Source organism: Zootoca vivipara, chromosome 5, assembly GCF_965207765.1.
Source record: "Zootoca vivipara chromosome 5, rZooViv2.hap1.1, whole genome shotgun sequence".
Classification (NCBI taxonomy): Eukaryota; Metazoa; Chordata; class Lepidosauria; order Squamata; family Lacertidae; genus Zootoca; species Zootoca vivipara.
Window position 1 is genome coordinate 26,448,648 of NC_142588.1, and position 18,003 is coordinate 26,466,650.

Sequence of the window (18,003 nt, forward strand, 5' to 3'; positions counted from 1 at the left end):
ACCTCCGAGAAGTGAAGCTCCGAGTCCTGACCCGGCAAGCGGCAGATTCTTCCGAAATAAATTTGAACTTCCAAAAAAAAAAGTAAGTGGAATTGTCATCACGGACTTTAAATTTGTTAATTGAAAAAATAGGAGAGACTCTAAAGAAACGGAAGTCGGTCTCTTCCTAATGGAAAACTGAGAGGCGCTTTAAATAACCTTAAGCTGAACGATAAAAGATCTTTGAAATTGTGGACCCGAGAGAAAGAAGACCTTTCTGAACCCTCTCAACTCCCGAGTCTGGCTCCCCTTGAGGTACAGCATCATTAAGGGGGAGAGCGCTTTGACAGCTGTCAAAAGCTGTCAAGCTGTCAAAAGACCGGGTGGATTGATTGTACTGTTAAAATCGGGAAAATTGGATGAAATTGTGCTGGAAGTGTTTAATTTTGGATTTAAGAATGGAGTTGTGATTGAGTTAAAAGACAAAGGAAAAGACCAGCCAAAATGGAGTCGACCGTCTGAGAAAGGAATTTTCCAGCACCTCTTTGTTCTCCACCTCCTGTTTGTCTGCGGTTAGGAGAAATATGAAAACAAAGTACTCTCGAGCCTTCCAGGAGGCTGTGTTAAACTATCTACAAACGTGGGAGGAAATCTACAAGGAACGGCAGCATCCCAATTTACCAGCAGACGAGGATGAAGTCCAAGCCCAGGATATAGAGGAAAATTTGACTTTGGAAACTGTGGAGACTGTATCTGGATGTCAGGAGGAACAACTGGATGAAAATTTTAAAGAGGACTTGGACTCTAAAAAATATGTTTGGGATGAAGCAAAGCATGGACCTCAAAAGGAAGAAAATCAAGCAGAGCAAGACAATGAGAAGCAAAGGAATTTGAGGATTGATGGACTTGAAGATCCTGGAGGGGGTGAAATGTGGGTTGATGTTAGGGAGGAATGGAAAAGACAGGGGCAGGGGGGGACAAGGGCCTGGAGATGGACATGGGAAAGAATGGGTGTAGGGTAAATATTTTAGTTAAAAGACTTTGTCTTTAGTTGTTGAGAGACGGTTTTCGAAATTTTGGCCTGTTTTAATGGAAATGCTGATCCAATTGGGGGGGGAAAGACTTAGGGAGAGGAGATGGAGTCTAAATATGAATGGGAAAAGTTGTGCTTTCTGGAGGGAATTACAAGAACAGCTGGGTAAAGAATTTAAGTGAATGTATTTTTGTTATTTAAGTTAGATTTAGGCAGAAAGCTGTCTACTTTCCTTTCCTTACTCTGAGATACTCAGTGGCAGGGGGTGCTCGGAGGGGTGAGGAGGGGATTTAATGGATCCTTGGAAATGCTGTGCCCCACAGGTTCCTCTTGTGGCAGGAGGGGGCCTGTGGGAGGACAGCATGGAAAAGGAGGAGGCTTGAGTTAATATTATAAGAAAAGGATTTTAAACTGAAATAGAAAATGCGCCATAAATTTTAGATTTTTGTTTAAGGAAAACCAGGAGGAAGAATATCGAGGAAGTCACAAGTTTAAGGTTAAGGTAATAAGAAATGGGGAGTTAAAATTCTCCCCTATTATGTTTGTATTGTATTGTGTTAAGGTATATCTTTGAATGAGTTGGGGGAAACCAACCCTCAGAACTCCTCCATACCTGTCCTCTCAGTGGCAGGGGGGGGGGGGAAGAGGAGGGAGGGGGGAGGCCAAACCCAACTTACAATGGACCCCTTTGATTCTCAAAACACACGGATTTCACTGGTGGCAGAGGTGAACCAGTGGGTGGAGGGAAAACGAAGGGACAGTACTATATTGTATGTTTGTGTAGTTTGTTTAGTTTTGTCTGTAAAATCAATAAAAAATCATTTAAAAAAAAAAGTAATTCTGCCTTTACAGGGCTTTCCTTTAGCTTCCAAGCACAGATGCTAAGGTAAGTTGCCTGTAACTTCCTGGATCCCATCTGGGTTCCTGGTTAGGAGCTGAATCCTGGCTTGTTCAGCTATTTCCATGAGGAGCAAAGCAGCTGTAAAGGGGCTCCATTCACCTGCATGCAAGTCACCACAAGCCCACCACAAGACAAGAATGAGCAACGTGTTTGCTGCAGCTTGGGCTGGATGTTTTTGATTTCGCAGTTCTGCCAGTAACTCATTTTTTGTGTTACTAAATACAGTACCCTTAGGGTACTGTATACAGTACTAAATACAGTACTAAATACTAAATACAGTACCCTTGGGGGGGGGGCAAGGGCTGCCATCTTCAGTGTTCCTTGCATCTTGATGGGGGTGGGAGAGCTATGGGTAGACTTGAAGATCACATTACACTTCCATTCATCTGTCCCTCCTGTACGCAGTACATTAACCATTTGAAAAAAAATAACTATTCAAGAGAAACACCATAGCAGCAGGATGCTAAAACTGTAAGTTAATTGCAAGCTCACCATGGGTAAATATTGGTTATAACAAGGCAGTGAGTTATAATTGGGAAAACTATATATTTGATTTAGCTTGCCTACAAACCCCCTCTCCCCTCTGTGCTCCTGCTGGTGCTGCTACAATCTCTGACTGATGTGCTGTGGAATTCTTCAATGATAGGTCAAGTACCATAAACAGTTACTCTGGAATTAGAAGGGTCTGTTATTTGTTTGATGCAGTCTGGAATACTTTTTCGTGAACTAGGCAATTTTATATTTTGCCATTTTTAGCTCTTATCAGGAAAGGGGGAAGAGTTGCCAGGCAGCGCCCACAGAGCAACCATTGCTGAGAGCTTACGCCGCCTCCTCTTGCCCTAGTGAGACTCTCCTCACATCACAAAGGCCAGCTGGGTTGCTGTGGGCAGCTGCTTAAGGGTCTGGCTATTCGGGACATTCTATGGAACATCGAGAGAGGTTGCTCTTTGTTCTCTTCTGTTGTACAATTGCAAATTGTTTTGCAAGCCACCAAGAGGCCTAAGCATAGGACCAGATATGTAATCTGCAGGGTGCTGCCTTTGTAGATAGTCTGAAGACTGCAGCTTGTTCAGAGTGCTGTGTTCTGGCTACTGTCATTGACTAGCTGTTTGGAGTGTATCCCTTTATTGCTCAGTCTTAGGAAGCTGCCTTATGCCTGGGCACATTATTTGTACATCTAGGCACATAACCTAAATTGTCTTGGTCAATGTTGGCACACAAGAACATTGTTTAGTGAATGTAATTACCTCCTCTTCCAATCACAAATTATCCTGTATTAATATTCATTTATTTAATATTTTTGTTGTGGGGAGGCCCCATCCCCAAGCAGCGGAGATCTTATTCAATAACACCTCTGGCTACTGAGGGCAAGAAACTATTATTACCGGTACTACTGATTTTCATAAAGCTGAATTCTGTACCTTTCCTATGTACTTACAGAATAACAGGATCACTTTGGCTGTAAAGAGAAGCTGGACTCAGCCTTTTTTTTTTTTTGCAACATTTTGTGGACTTCTGAAACCATAACTGCTATGTGAACATTCAGTGGGCTAACCTGTGTTGAAAAGTTATGGAGCAACTTTCCCAATTTCCTGTTGCACTGTAAGAGTGTAACAGCGCAGATGCATGCATGTAATTTTCTTAAAAGCAAGTCTCACCGGTGGTCAATGGGACTTGCTCTCTAGTGAGCATGTTTAGGTTTGGAGTCTAATAAGACTGTTGTCAGTTGAGCTGATTGCCCAAGTTAGGCCTGGATAGCTGTTGTTGTTGTTTAGTCGTTCAGTCGTGTCCGACTCTTCGTGACCCCATGGACCATAGCACGCCAGGCACTCCTGTCTTGCACTGCCTCCCGCAGTTTGGTCAAACTCATGTTCGTAGCTTCGAGAACACAGTCCAACCATCTCGTCCTCTGTCGTCCCCTTCTCCTAGTGCCCTCAATCTTTCCCAACATCAGGGTCTTTTCCAAGGATTCTTCTCTTCTCATGAGGTGGCCAAAGTATTGGAGCCTCAGCTTCACGATCTGTCCTTCCAGTGAGCACTCAGGGCTGATTTCCTTAAGAATGGATAGGTTTGATCTTCTTGCAGTCCATGGGACTCTCAAGAGTCTCCTCCAGCACCATAATTAAAAAGCATCAATTCTTCGGCGATCAGCCTTCTTTATGGTCCAGCTCTCACTTCCATACATCACTACTGGGAAAACCATAGCTTTAACTATACGGACCTTTGTAGGCAAGGTGATGTCTCTGCTTTTTAAGATGCTGTCTTTTTAAGATGCTGGCTAGGTTTGTCATTGCTAGGTTTGTCATTGTCATTGGATAGCTGTAACGCTCCATAGCTTCCCAGGCAAGCTGTTCCGTTGAAAAACTTTGTGAGCACTTGAGTGGTTGGTGTGTTTATGTAAAATCTATAAATGAAAATAACGGTTTCATGTCCTTGGTCTGTTGTTCGGAGAATATTAGCAACAACAGCTGCACATCCCAACCACACAATTTCCTCTCCCAACTGATAGTGATGTCAGTAAATGTTAGGTTTGGGTATGGAAATGCAATGCTGATAATCAAGTTTAATCTATTCACTGTGACCTCTGGCATGCACATAGTTTTGCTGCTCTGAAGGAAAGGCTTTGTTTATTCAGGGCACAAGCCAGCCAAATGTTATTTACCAATTAGTTGTATCAATTTCAATGAGACAGTTATGGGGAAGAGGCTTTCTCAGCGACAGAGCACATGATTTGCATGCAAAAGGTCCCAGGTGTTCATCCCTGGAATCTTTAGGTAGGACTATGAAAGTTTTCCATTTGAAACCATGGTAAGATACTGCCAGTCAGTGTAGAGAATACACTTGTCTAACGTGGTATGGCAGCTTCCAACATTTCTAGTATGCACCATTGAAATATAAAAAAGGATGCTTAGTTTTGGATGGATGGTGTAGATCTAATTATCTTATCAGAAAATAATGCGAGGTTTGCTGGAGCATAGCTCATCACATATCACCAAAAAACGCACACTGCAAGTTACATGAAAGTTACAGCAAGAGGGTGGGGTTGGGGAGAGATAAGAGTGTTTGTTGATTAATGATCCCCGCTCTCCTTAATTGTCCCATTCACCTAAATATGACGCAGTAATTTATAGGATCATGGCGTCTCCCCAACACAGCAGGAGTCATTGATATGCTGGCACGTACTATGTACAATTGCTGAGAAGTAAGACCTGTTTTGATTTTATATATATATATATATATATATATATATATATATATATATATATATATATTTCAGCATTTACTTGATTTATTTAGCATCACAACAAAACAAAGTTTACACATATAGCGACATATTTTAAACAGAAGAATTAAAAACAGGCCAAGCTGACAGGGAATGGATTCTTCCTGCTGCTTCACTTATACGTCTTCATATGCCAGAGACCATCATTTAAATAGTGGATATTCTCAATGCCAATTCCTTTGTTGACCTTCTCAATATCCTTTGCCGACATCTTCATGACTCCAACACACACAGCATGTTGCTTCCCTTCAGCCATTATTGCCACGATTGTATCAGCAGCAGCAGGATAAAGTTTAGCTCCTGGAGACGTCAGACCAGGGCACATGATATTTGCTCCACTATGTACAAATTTAATGGCTCCTTTATCAACTTGTTGATGTGGTAGAATGAATGGATATTTATGAAGTAATCTGAGTGTGGGGTAAAATGGTCCTTCCCTTTGCCTGAAGAACAACAATTCTCCATTTACTGTGAGGAGTTCTATATGTTCATGTCCCTTCACAGGGTCTTTCTTTAGCATAATTTGGTTTAGCCATGGTTCGATCCCAGGAAACTGGTCTATCAGCTGGTTCTTAATGCCTTTAATAACAGACGTTTTCAGTTGGATGCAGTTGGACACATTCTCCTTTTCATCAATTTTTTTGAACATCTTGGTGGGGTTCCTGCGAGAGCACTAAGAACCGAGGGCCTGGAAGTAGCATAGTACAGTAGCAGCTCCCACGCAGGCCCTCGAGTAAGACCTGTTGAAAACACGCATAAGAGTGGCCTGCAAGTAGTTAAATTTGGTAGGGGTTCATATTGCATGGCTTTGCAACATGCCTGCTCAACGTCTGTTGTAGCCTCAGCATGAAGCAATTGCTGTGAGAAACCAGTGACTTGCACAAAAAACTCCCTCTAAGCCACAACGCGACAAGAAGCTTAGTCCATAACTATGGTCTTGTTCTTGGAAACAACAGATGAGGTGATAACAGTTATCATGCCAGAACTGCAAATGGGGTTCACATGACTGAATGATACTGCATATGATAAAAATCAGGATGAGGCCAATATGTTTTGTGACCTGAGGCATAGGAGAAGATAGCATCCTCCAATGTGCAGAAGTCGGCCAGATTGGCAGTTGACTCTTTCTTCAGCACTGACAATGGGACGGCAACATCCGCCACCACAGCATGGATTGGTACACACAATTCTGTCATCGAACACTTGGGCAACGTTCCCCACCTCCAGCTGCTGCCACCAGAGGCACCTGCCTCACCCTGCCTAGCAGAAGGAGCCTGGAAGACATAATTCTTGCACACAGAAAATTTGATATTGAGGGGAGAGCTTGGCCTTCTCCCTATCACAACCAGCTTTTCCCATGCAGAATTGTGTTTGCAGGAAAGAGCATTCCTTCACATAGTCAGGTGGGCGGATTGGGGGAAGAGTGAGTTCCTTACACAGTATGTGTTATGTTCACTATGCATAGGATTGCCAGCACTTTAAATGGAAAAAACTGATAGCATGACAGGAGAGTACTACTCAGGATGTAAGGCCCAGAACAGGCCCAGTGCTGGAGCCTAGTGCAAATTTCTTGTCACAGAACAGAGCTCAGTGTTTAGGCTCAGTGGGTCTGAGGGGCCAGAGTTTCCCCACCCCACCCCATTTATTTTGTTATCCTGTTCATTTTTGCTATTAAAGAACACTGGTGGATGCCATTTCGCCACCATGACTACATGCACACAGTGCCTTGGAAACAATGCAAAGTCCCTTGGCAGTCTGGGTAAATAAAATGAAGGCCACCGTGTAACAGTTGCTGAGAGAAGAAGCTCTGCCACTGCTGGAGAAAGATTATCCCTCCTGCCTGCAAATGGTACAAATGTCAATAATAAAAAGTCAGTGTGGTGTCATGCAAAGTGTTAAGACTAGGACTCGGGAGACCCAGGTTCAAATTGGCTAAAAAGCTCATTGGGTGACTTTGGCAAGTCACTGCCTCTCAGCCTGACCTACCTCACAGGGTTGTTGTGGGGGATAAAAACGGGAGGAGAGAACAATGCACATCTCCTTGAGAAACGTGGAAGAAAGGTGGAGTATAAATGTGATAATAAATAATAAAAGTATTGACTTTGCTAGAGGGGCAAGGGGTTGTTGGTTTGTGTTGTTTTTCTTCTTGTTTTTCTTATGTGTTTTTTGTTTTTATTTTGTATTTTTATACTGTGCACCACCCTGAGGTCTACAGATGATGTAATATGGATGATTGGCTTCCCAAATTGACCAGACGAAATCTCAGGCAGTTGTACATATTATAAAACAGATTTATTAAAACATTTATTGCAATAAATGGTGGCAGTGAGAATGAGTTTCTCATTCTGCCCGACCCATGGGCATACACAGAGTGCTTTTATAACAAAACTTACCCCAGCGCCACCCCCATGTAAATTACAAAGCTTATACAGGATGTGCTCTTGTGGTTTATGCTAGACAGGATGGAACAAAGGAACAAAATGTGGTGTAGCTAGAATTTCTTAGAAGTGCTGTGTGTGGTTAGATCTTTGCATTAGATGTGCAAACATGTTGTGCCTGTTTGCTTTCTGGCCCTGGTCATTGCCACCCTATATTCCCTCCTCTTCAATATGGAGATGAAGAACAGGTGTGTTTCTGCATCTCCATTTGATTGACCCATTGCACTACAGTGTTTCCTGGTGTTTCCTGCTTGGTAGGGGGTTGGACTGGATGGCCCTTGTGGTCTCTTCCAACTCTATGATTCTACAGAGGAGCCGGCAGCTTCCCATGCTCCAATGTTAGGCCAAAGGATGGGCAACAGAGAGCAAAGTAAGTGAGGAAGCTTCTGCTGACTTTTCCCAGGCTTGTTATTCAGCTTGTCTCAGAAGGGTTACCAGAAGCTTTTTTACAGACCAAGGTTCTGCATAGGGCTAAGACAATAAGAAAGAAAATTAATATTACAAGCAGAATCTCTTTTAACTATGACCAACCTGGGAGCCAAGAACTAATCTAACTCCATACACTGGGCAGACCTGCACCGTCTAGGCTAACCTTGTGGTACAAATCAGTCTGCTTCTTAATGTTTTTTAACATCACTCTCAACACGTTTACTCTAGTTGTATACAGATGTTAGTTCAGAGCCCTCAGAAGATTGCTGGGCTTCAAAGAAGTATGTAGGGCAGAAGAAGGCTAACTGGAAGCTTGCTCAAATGTTAGGTTTTTGACTTCCAGGGAAATAGTGCAAGGCAGATAGATAACTTCGGGGTGGGGGCTGCCTTTTCTACTGAACAGTTAAAATACCTAGGAACCTCCGGCTGTGATCAGGAACTAGCAGTCATTAAAGACATTAGTACATTGCTTTTCTTAAATCAAATAGCAAAATATTTCACAAACAGACCTACATTTTGTTACCTGGCACATTCAGACCTTCATTTCGAAACTTCTTAAGTTAAAGTATACAAGCTAGTGTTTCTAAAACAAATGAATAACGTGCACTACTAAACAGTTTCTTAAAAGTGCTACCACACATACACATGGGGTTGGAAATCTTTCCTAAGGGGGGAATAATAATTCACTGTTAGGACAGACACCATCAGCTAATTCATAGGACTATACACAAACTCTGAGAGCCTGTAGATTAAGGCATTCAGTCTGCAGAACTGTCAGTGTAAAATAACCATGAAAGTTTTTCTTTTCCCGCTTCAGCTTGATGCTATAAACCAGAGTAAAAATGCTTGCTGAATTTAAGCCTGGTTCAGCTTTTGATTAATCTATTTCCATAACTCCTAAGCATTTTCTGTTGAAGTTTTTAGCCTTCGTGTTAGACCTAACTGGGAACACATATTTGCATTATACAAACATCATTTTTGTCGAAGCACAAGTGCCACTTTCTACTACATTGCATTTCCATTTGAGGCACAACAAAAAAATCGCAATACAGACTTTTGGCAACAAAGGGTTCTTTCTCTCAGGTGGGCCATGAATCTATAATGGCCACACTAGTCTTCAGAGATACTAGGATACTATAGTTGCTGGAAATCTAAAAGCCAAGGGGCTTTAGCCACTGTTTCCAAAACTTTATGTCAGCAGGAAAATACACAGTTCTCTCTCAGCTCAGTACTGGGCTTCAATGCAAATCAGTGGGTTTCAAAAGTTCCTACACAGTTCTAAAGGCCAGGAATATATATATATATAACAATTGGAGGTTTGTCCTAGCTGAGCATTTGGCTACAGAAAGAATGGCTATTGTTCCAGTTTGCCAGAATCAGGAGAGGCTTACATTAGACCTCAGTGGGCTACCATAATTTCCAAAGCCAGAACTGAGGGGTGCACCTGGCCAGCTCTTCCAGTTACATCCCCAACCCAGCTATAGCCCTGTATCACCTAGGGAGTTGCTGGAACCCTCCCCATATCTGTATGACCTAGGGAGTTGCTGGAACCCACCCCATGGTTCAATTTCTGAAACTGTTTTGGGTCTGTTCGCTCAAGTGAGGCAGGTACACTGCCCTTCCTTCCAAATTAAGGATACTGCTTTGGGGGCAGGTAGACTTCTACTGTGGGTCCCACTCAATTGATGCCTCCCATACAAATATACATACATACATACATATATAAGGGTCTAAGATTTACTGCGTCTCCTTGTCTCCTTGATGTTTGGTGCTGCATAAGATGGACATTCCTCAACCCGTGCGTCGAGTGACAGCGTCCGGAGTGTCACAGCAGGGGCTACTTCGGTTTCCCATGCGCTGGGCGTCTTTTGCCGGTCAGACGCTGCAAGGGGAAACTGGTGCACCGTGCGCTGGGTACCCACTCCTGATTAGGTACAGCAGGGTGTGGATCCAGGGGGTCATCTCAGGCACTTTCACCGGATGGAATGGATACCTCACCACCTAGGAATGAAGAGGGTCTCGTCTCCCTTCCTTCAAGGATTCACTCAGGGACTCGCTAGCGTCAGGCTGGAACCATCGTGTCAGGCTCCGCAAGGCTACACGCTCTTCGCTCGAGTGATTTCCTGTAGATAAAAAACAAAGGAGGGGGGGAAGAGAGAGATTGTCCTTGTAGCTGCCGCTGCTGTTTTAGAATTTCTTGCTGGTTAGTCCACCACCAAACTCTCCGAGGTAGTGCGTCCCACGTATTGGACATTGAGGTGTGTCTGGCACACAGAAGTCATCTCTGGGATGTAGCAGCAGTTAGTTGAGAAGTCATCTCTGGGATATAGCAGCAGTGCCTTACAGCAGTCTTTGCCGAATTTCACAAGGCTTGCAACAGGATTCCACGTCTGGTCCATCTTTCAGGATCTCCCCGTGGTTTCTCTTTCCTTCCACAGAACTTCATGCATGTGCAGGGTTAAGGAGGGGTCCTTTAAATCCGTATTTGCCTCCCATCCAGCTGCCGACGGCTGAGTTCTGCTAGGATACTGAAGCCTGTTTTTCAAATTATGCAAAGTCTTGTGGTTTCTAGAAGAAGAAAAACTTACAGCTGCTTTGTAGCAACGGGCTGTTTCCGTGAGACATAATTTTTTTTAAAGTCAAAGCATTTAGAGCAGTAGTGTTTTTGTAAGCTGAAACGTGGATCTCCAAAGCATAACATCTTTTTCTTCCTACTTTCACAGCAACTGTCTTGGTCACACAATGTCACACAATAGAATGTCCGAAATGGCAACACCAGCCAGGCACAGCCACAGTCTCCAAGTGCAGGTTGCAGGAGAAAACAAGTTGTGCAAATACAAATCATGCAGAATCGCTTGTGTAACCAAATAAGGGGGGTTACGCCACACATCTCTGCCGGAGGTTTGAGAGTTATTGAGATGTTGCAGCCTGTCTTCCAACGTAGTGTTAGATTCAAACAATGTCTTTACACACAAATCTCAATTCAGTATAACTTCCTTCTACCTTATCCTGAATTCTTTAGTTGACAGACATTCATTTCATTAAAATATGCAGTTCTACAAATTTTCCAACATGTTGCTGTCACAAAAACATATGAAATGGGGTTGCAGGTAGGAGGGTTAAACCCTTTAAACGTAGTTTGCTTTTTGAAGGACTCAAATGTCTCTTTTCCCCCATTCTTGTAAGTTTCCCCAAAATTAAAATCTGCACAGCTCCAACAGGACTTGGGGAAAAGATGTTAATTGTTCAAATAAAATCTATTGTCTCTTGCGTTGTGAACTACTTAAGTACATGATTTTTTCCTTTTCTTTTCTTTTGAAGCCAGCTGAAGCATATGAAAACATTTTCTGAGCACCGTTACTGGCATTTTGTCAGTTTCCTGTGGGGGTGGGTAGCCTCATTTCTAGTGTGGTGAATAGCATTCTAAAGGTTGCAGAGATGATTTTTCTGAACCAATCCTCCGCTGTCTGTTTGTACAGCCCTTTTAGGCATAAAATCAGTCTGATGCTTCTTTTGGCTTTTTGGGGCTGTTTCAAGGATATTTAAAAACAGAATACTGGGTGCCTATGTTTATAACAAAGTCCAGATGCAGGTAACTCTTAAGTCACCTTGACCATGGCTCCTTGCCATGCCTGCCAAGCCAACGAACTCTCTTCTGCTGGGACCCCCTTGTCCCATCTTTCTCCGAACACACTTCCTTCCTCTTTTACATTGACCGAGACATCTCCGTCCTTTAAGGTCCAGTGGTTCCTTTCCCTAGCAACTGACCTTCACCAGTGACCTTTGAACCCCTTCTGGTTCCTCACTGGTCCTTGAGCCATCATTTGTTGCCGTTTAACCACTGCCTTTCTCTTCCTCTTCTTTCTCACAATGCCTTTCTTCTCTTTGGGGGAATACTGGTTTGCACCACCTTTTTTCTCTGAACTTGTTGTTGGCAGGACTTGTAAATTAAATTTCTTTTATGGCATTCTGAATTTATCTATCATGAATTTTAGGGAAATCACATTTTTCCCTCCTCTTTACCACACTCCTCCCATTTATGGCCCTGTAAAGTATCCCCTCATTCACAGCACACACTGCAAACTTTGCCACACATACCATGCATTGGACACTTTACCACACTCTACCTCCCAGTTTTTCCTTGTTTCCTAAGTATCTATTTGTCAGGGGACCTCCTCCCTACTGACTACTAACATACACATTTTCCTCCTCCCTTTGCCTCTTACCCAAAGCGCCTGGTTTTCCCAGTTGACCTCTGATTAACTGAGTACTACCAACACGCTGGAGATGTGATCAGGATCTCCCTTCCCCTCATTAAAGGGGGCCAATTCCCTTCAAGGTACCTTTTCCCTTTCTACTTACCCCAGCCGGCTTTTCCTGTTCTTCCCTTCCAACCTCGGTCCTTTTGCCTCTTCGTCCAGGGCACGGAAACTCAAGGGCCACCTCTGATCCTCCGGAAAAAGTCTGCCGGTGTGCACCAGACCAGAGGCGCCGTTAGGAATCTGCGCCCTGTCCAGTGGGGCAAAAGGGGACTGCCTCTGGTTCAGGGAAATGCCCTCATCCGAGTCACGCTTGCACCAGAAATGTAAGGACACCAGAAATGTAATATGGATGATTGGCTTCCCAAATTGACCAGACGAAATCTCAGGCAGTTGTACATATTATAAAACAGATTTATTAAAACATTTATTGCAATAAATGGTGGCAGTGAGAATGAGTTTCTCATTCTGCCCGACCCATGGGCATACACAGAGTGCTTTTATAACAAAACTTACCCCAGCGCCACCCCCATGTAAATTACAAAGCTTATACAGGATGTGCTCTTGTGGTTTATGCTAGACAGGATGGAACAAAGGAACAAAATGTGGTGTAGCTAGAATTTCTTAGAAGTGCTGTGTGTGGTTAGATCTTTGCATTAGATGTGCAAACATGTTGTGCCTGTTTGCTTTCTGGCCCTGGTCATTGCCACCCTATAATGAAAGGCAGTATAAAAATTTAATTATTAATAAATTTGATTAATAATAATAGACGTGTATGTTTTAAAATGGTCCCATTGTCGACTACAGATTTTCGTTCATTTTGAAATGAATACTGACTGTAGGCCTACCCCTAGGATATTTTTGTTGTGTGGGTAGAATCTAGTAGTAGAGAGCAGAGGAAAAAATTTGCCTGTTCACCTAAATACTTTTGTTTGAAAAATTAGAAGGTTTTTCTTTTCTTTTTTAACTGCTGCTGCTGTTGGTGAAATGTGAACTTTGTCTTTTCTTTTCTGGCAGTTGGGCAGAAAGTAAATTGATTGATTGATTGATGAAGGACATCTGTTCTATGATGTTTCATAGATTGGAACCGTGTGGAACAGCTGTTTGCTGTTGATTTTACAAATGTTTCCTAATTCATCTTTTTGTGGTTTTTACATTTGCAGCTTTTTGAAATTTCTGCTTAAAACAATGCTGAGCTCCCCCCCACTCCCAGTCATAGAGGATCATATGCTAAATTTCTGTTTAATATCTATAAGATAAGAGGTAACAGTATGTATAGGTAGAATGGACGAATCTGTCAATTTCAATTTGTCTCCGTTTTTCATTCTTGCAATTATAAATTCAGTTTCCCACATTTCCACAACAACTTAATTTTTCTCTCTCTCAGTAAGTGCAAAGGACCACTCTGCAACCAGTTTGCACGAAAGATGCTTAGGCAGGCGATCACAAGAATCTGGCATCATATATACAGAACTTTTTCTCCAAGACCCAAGTGTAGTGCAGGTAACTTTTTTTACATTTTTTTTTCCTCTGCGAAATGAACAGCTCGTTCTCTGACCCCCTGCAAGACTCCAACACAACAATAAGTGTGTGTGCCCACCCACTCAATAATGAGGAAAGGTTCAAAGCTTTTATTGCTTGTGTTTACTAGGGGTGATATTGTAAGGTGCCACCAATTTGTGTCTCTGCCTTGGGTCAGGCTTAGCAGGATTGTAATGGGACACAGGACACACTGTTGTGCTGTGAATTGGAACTGCAGTAGTTGACCTGCTTTTGACTGCAGATTAGTAGTACTGAGTCTAGCAAGGGAAGGGCCTCAATCTGCTGTTCATTCCTGCTTGTTCTAAATAACTTCAGCCTTTCCTTCTATTATTTGACAGGCATTTCTGTGCTACACTGTAAGAATCATTGATCCGGATAATTTTGATGAACTTAGCCTGGAAGCAGGGCGAGTGTTGGATTTTACAAATCTCAGATGCTACCTCGACATCTATGGCTTTATGAAATACATATTACCCTTTGGCAACTCCATGCATGCACTGACTACATAATGCCTTTGTCTTATATCTGGCATATTTAACCTTCTGTATATAAATCATGGCAAACAAAATAAAACAAATACTTCTGTAAACAGGGACCTGGATATTATTTCATAGGCAGGCAAACATTTTGAATCCGCAAATGCTTATTTGCTCATTATTAGCTACTTGCGAAATAACCCGAAGTATGCAACAACAAGCCACATGTACCTGCTTGGATAGGCAGACTCAAAAGTATTTGCAGGAAATAAATCTCTCTCCCAATTTTAATGCCTTGGAAGAATGCAAAGCTCTTAATCTACTTTCCATGTGGCTTGAAAATAGTGTATGCATGTTGGTCCAAAGTGTAAGAAAAAGTTACAGAAGAAAGTAGTATATATTGGGCTAACCTAAATGTTGTGCTTCTCCTAGTAGGATGATAATGATGGTGGTGATTTAGGAAAGATGATGAATATATGGCCAGTTCCAATGCAACTTTAAGAAAAACGAAACTGCCAGTAGACGCATGTGCTCATAGTTTGTAGACAGTATAATTCAAATTTGATATGACTGTTGATATTTAATAAGAATAAGAATAGATAAAGCCATTTGATTAGGTGTGCCTTCCCCCAATAGAGAATGAAGTTAGTAAGTAAATGACTTTGTCACTGAATAGTTGTGCTTTGGTCCTTATTCTGTTCCAGGGATTGCCAGCCTCGCACCCACAGGTGCCATGGAGCCTCATTCAGATGTCCCATACATTGAACTTTTTTCTGTTTTATTTTAAAAAGGTAAGCCTCTAGCCGTCCTAGAAAGAAAGTCACCCTTCTAAGCAATTTCTGTGAAATGCGCAAGTCTGTCTGTTCCTGTCAGTGTTTTTAGCCAATGCGGGAAGTCAGCACTGTGACTGACGAATTGTTTGGACCCCAGTCAATAGGAACTCCTAGAGACCTAAAGAGCTGCTGTTTCCCCTTCCACTTCAATGTTCTTTTTCCTGATTCGCCTTATTTTCTATGCAGAAATTGAACACGTTAAGCCTTTTATTGGATGGCAATACAATTGAGTGAGACAATATAGACAACCAGTTTATACCAGTTTATAATAATGAGTTAAAATTGCAAATGACCAAGCCATGTTTTGTTCTACAGATGAAACAGACCTTATTTTCTTTTGGTTATCATAATTATGACTTAGATACATGATATAATGTGATAGCTCAGTTGGCAGAGCATGAGACTCTTAATCTCAGGGTCATGGGTTTGGAGTCCCATATTGGGCAAAATATGACCCTTGTGGTCCCTTCTGACTATGATTATATGCGTGCTTACATTTTGGTCTCTGAAGAAAGGGTTAAAGACAGGGAGGCAGTTTATCCTTATGAAAAGATTACTGCTGTAGTGGAAGATAAGTTGTGAGGGATTTATCAACATCTTTGAGAAGAAGGCACTTCCTTGAGGGAAGTGTTAAGATTAGATTTTGTCTGAGTAGTTATTTTGAACACACCTCCACCCATCTTTCACTAAACGAACCCGTAGCCTACTGAAGTACAGTGGTACCTTGGGTTATAAACGTTTCAGGTTACAAACTCTGCTAACCCAGAAATAGTACCTCAGGTTAAAAACTTTGCTTCAGGATGAGAACAGAAATTGTGCTCCGGTGGCGCGGTGGCAGCAGGAGGCCCCATTAGCTAAAGTGGTGCTTCAGGTTAAGAACAGTTTCAGGTTAAGAACAGACCTCTGGAACGATTTAAGTTCTTAATCAGAGGTACCACTGTACACATTTACAACTCATTTTTAAACTCTCTTTCTCCAAACTTAGGGCTATCTCATACATGACAGTTATGACTCTGGCTTAAATTAGTATTCAGGGGAAATGTGCAACTTACATTGGCAATCATGCACATTAAATCTCTCTCCCACATCCTGGCCTGCTTGAACGACTTTTGCATTTGACCAAAGCAAAGCACAAGACATCTGAAAGCACTTTTTAGGGCCAAATGAAAAGATACTACTTGAGTGTTTAGGATTGAAGTCTTGTGCCATAAAAGCTTTGAAGCTGATGCTGTAAAAGCTACTTGGTGTGTGTGTGTGTGTGTGTGTGTGTGTGTGTGAGAGAGAGAGAGAGAGAGAGAGAGAGAGAGAGAGAATATTTGGGGTAACGAAAGAATGAGTGGGAAAGGCCCCTGCCACTTCTCTGTTCCCACTCACCTCCTCCTGAGGTGGCTTTTCCTGTGAAGTAAGAGCTACTTATTACACAAGTATATGCATAACGTGAGTTTGGCGCTTAGTGTCTCATGTGAAAATGACCGTAGTTGGCAACCTTCTCTAACCTTGCTAGACCCTTAATGGAGAATAGGGCTATCAATGGCTACTATCCATGATTGATGTTCTCCTTTCACTGTCAGACATTATACCTCTGTATATGGCTGCTGGGGGTCACAAGTGGGGAGATTGCAGTTGTGCTCATGTCATGCTTCTGTTCTGTTCTGATGTGCTTTCAGCTCTGCCTCCTTATGAACAGTCTCTCTAATGGCTTCTTAACAGTTTTCTCTCTCATTTGCCTTTCTGTCGAGATTATGTTCATCTACCCTTTGTACATGGGCATACAGCCCCATGCTGCACTTTTGCATCCTATCACTGATAGCACCTATGTAAGTGTAATTCCTGAGGCATTTCCTGGTGACATGAAATTTATTGAAGACCTTATCATAACTTTATCACTGCCCTCAAACATGTCATTCTGGTTATTATTATTATTATTATTATTTTAAAAGCCTTGTTTCCCTCATTTAACTACTTATAGTTATGTTGGGAATTAATGGCTAAATAGAAAAAGGGGGCCAAGTTTTTAAACAATAGGACTTAGGTTGTGTGCACACTATACATTTAAAGCACATTTGAAGCATATTTCTCCCCTCAAAGCAATGTGGGCACTGTAGATGGGTGACTGAGGGGAGGAATGAAAGGCAAACAAAGCACAACTCGGTCTGTCAAGCTCTGCTCACTAGTGTGAATGACCTCCAGCAACAGAGTAACGATGAATATCTACCATGACTGAAAAAACAGGAAAGTGTGCAAGCTAAAGTGTCGAATGTACAGAGACAGAAAAACCAGATCTTTATGACCCATTCACAATATAAAGCCTCCATATGGAAGCACCTTATGAGTAGGTAATAGTGGGCTTCATAGTAATACACAGGATAAGGCAGCTTCCTATGTGGTCATGATTTGTGCCATTCTCACTAACCAACCTGGGCATTCAGAGCATGCCCACTCCATTTTGAACCCTGGCTTCCTCTATTCTCAGCATTGCTTCTCCAATTGTTGGTTCCTGTTCAGCCAACGCTTTAAGTTCTTCAGTACCCCATGGGGGAAGATTTTTGGCACCCACCTATTTGTATTAGGTGTAAGTGGGATAGAATATATGAGATGGAATATGGAGGTAGCTGTGAATTTGTTGTGTGACCTCATACTAGCCCAGAATATCACTCACATTTCCATCTGCTGTAATGGAACACAGAGGATTTCAACTCTTGCCATCTCCTTGGGAATGTTCCTGTCCTCAGAATCAATGTGCAAGACTGTTGGTCAGTATTGTCTACATTGGCAGACAGCGGCTCTTGAGGATTTGAGGCAGCGGACATTGTTTGGATGGAGTAGCCAG

At 42.3% G+C, this 18,003-nt stretch overlaps 1 protein-coding gene across 1 annotated transcript; it reads right to left on the reverse strand.

The window, feature by feature from the left end:
• Positions 1-5,214: 5,214 nt before the first annotated feature.
• LOC148685617 (malignant T-cell-amplified sequence 1-like) lies at positions 5,215-7,314 on the reverse strand. The gene has a single exon (XM_088669537.1). The coding sequence runs from the start codon at positions 5,843-5,845 to the stop codon at positions 5,309-5,311; it is 537 nt and encodes a 178-aa protein (XP_088525663.1). The 5' UTR covers positions 5,846-7,314; the 3' UTR covers positions 5,215-5,308.
• Between the last annotated feature and the right edge of the window lie 10,689 nt (positions 7,315-18,003).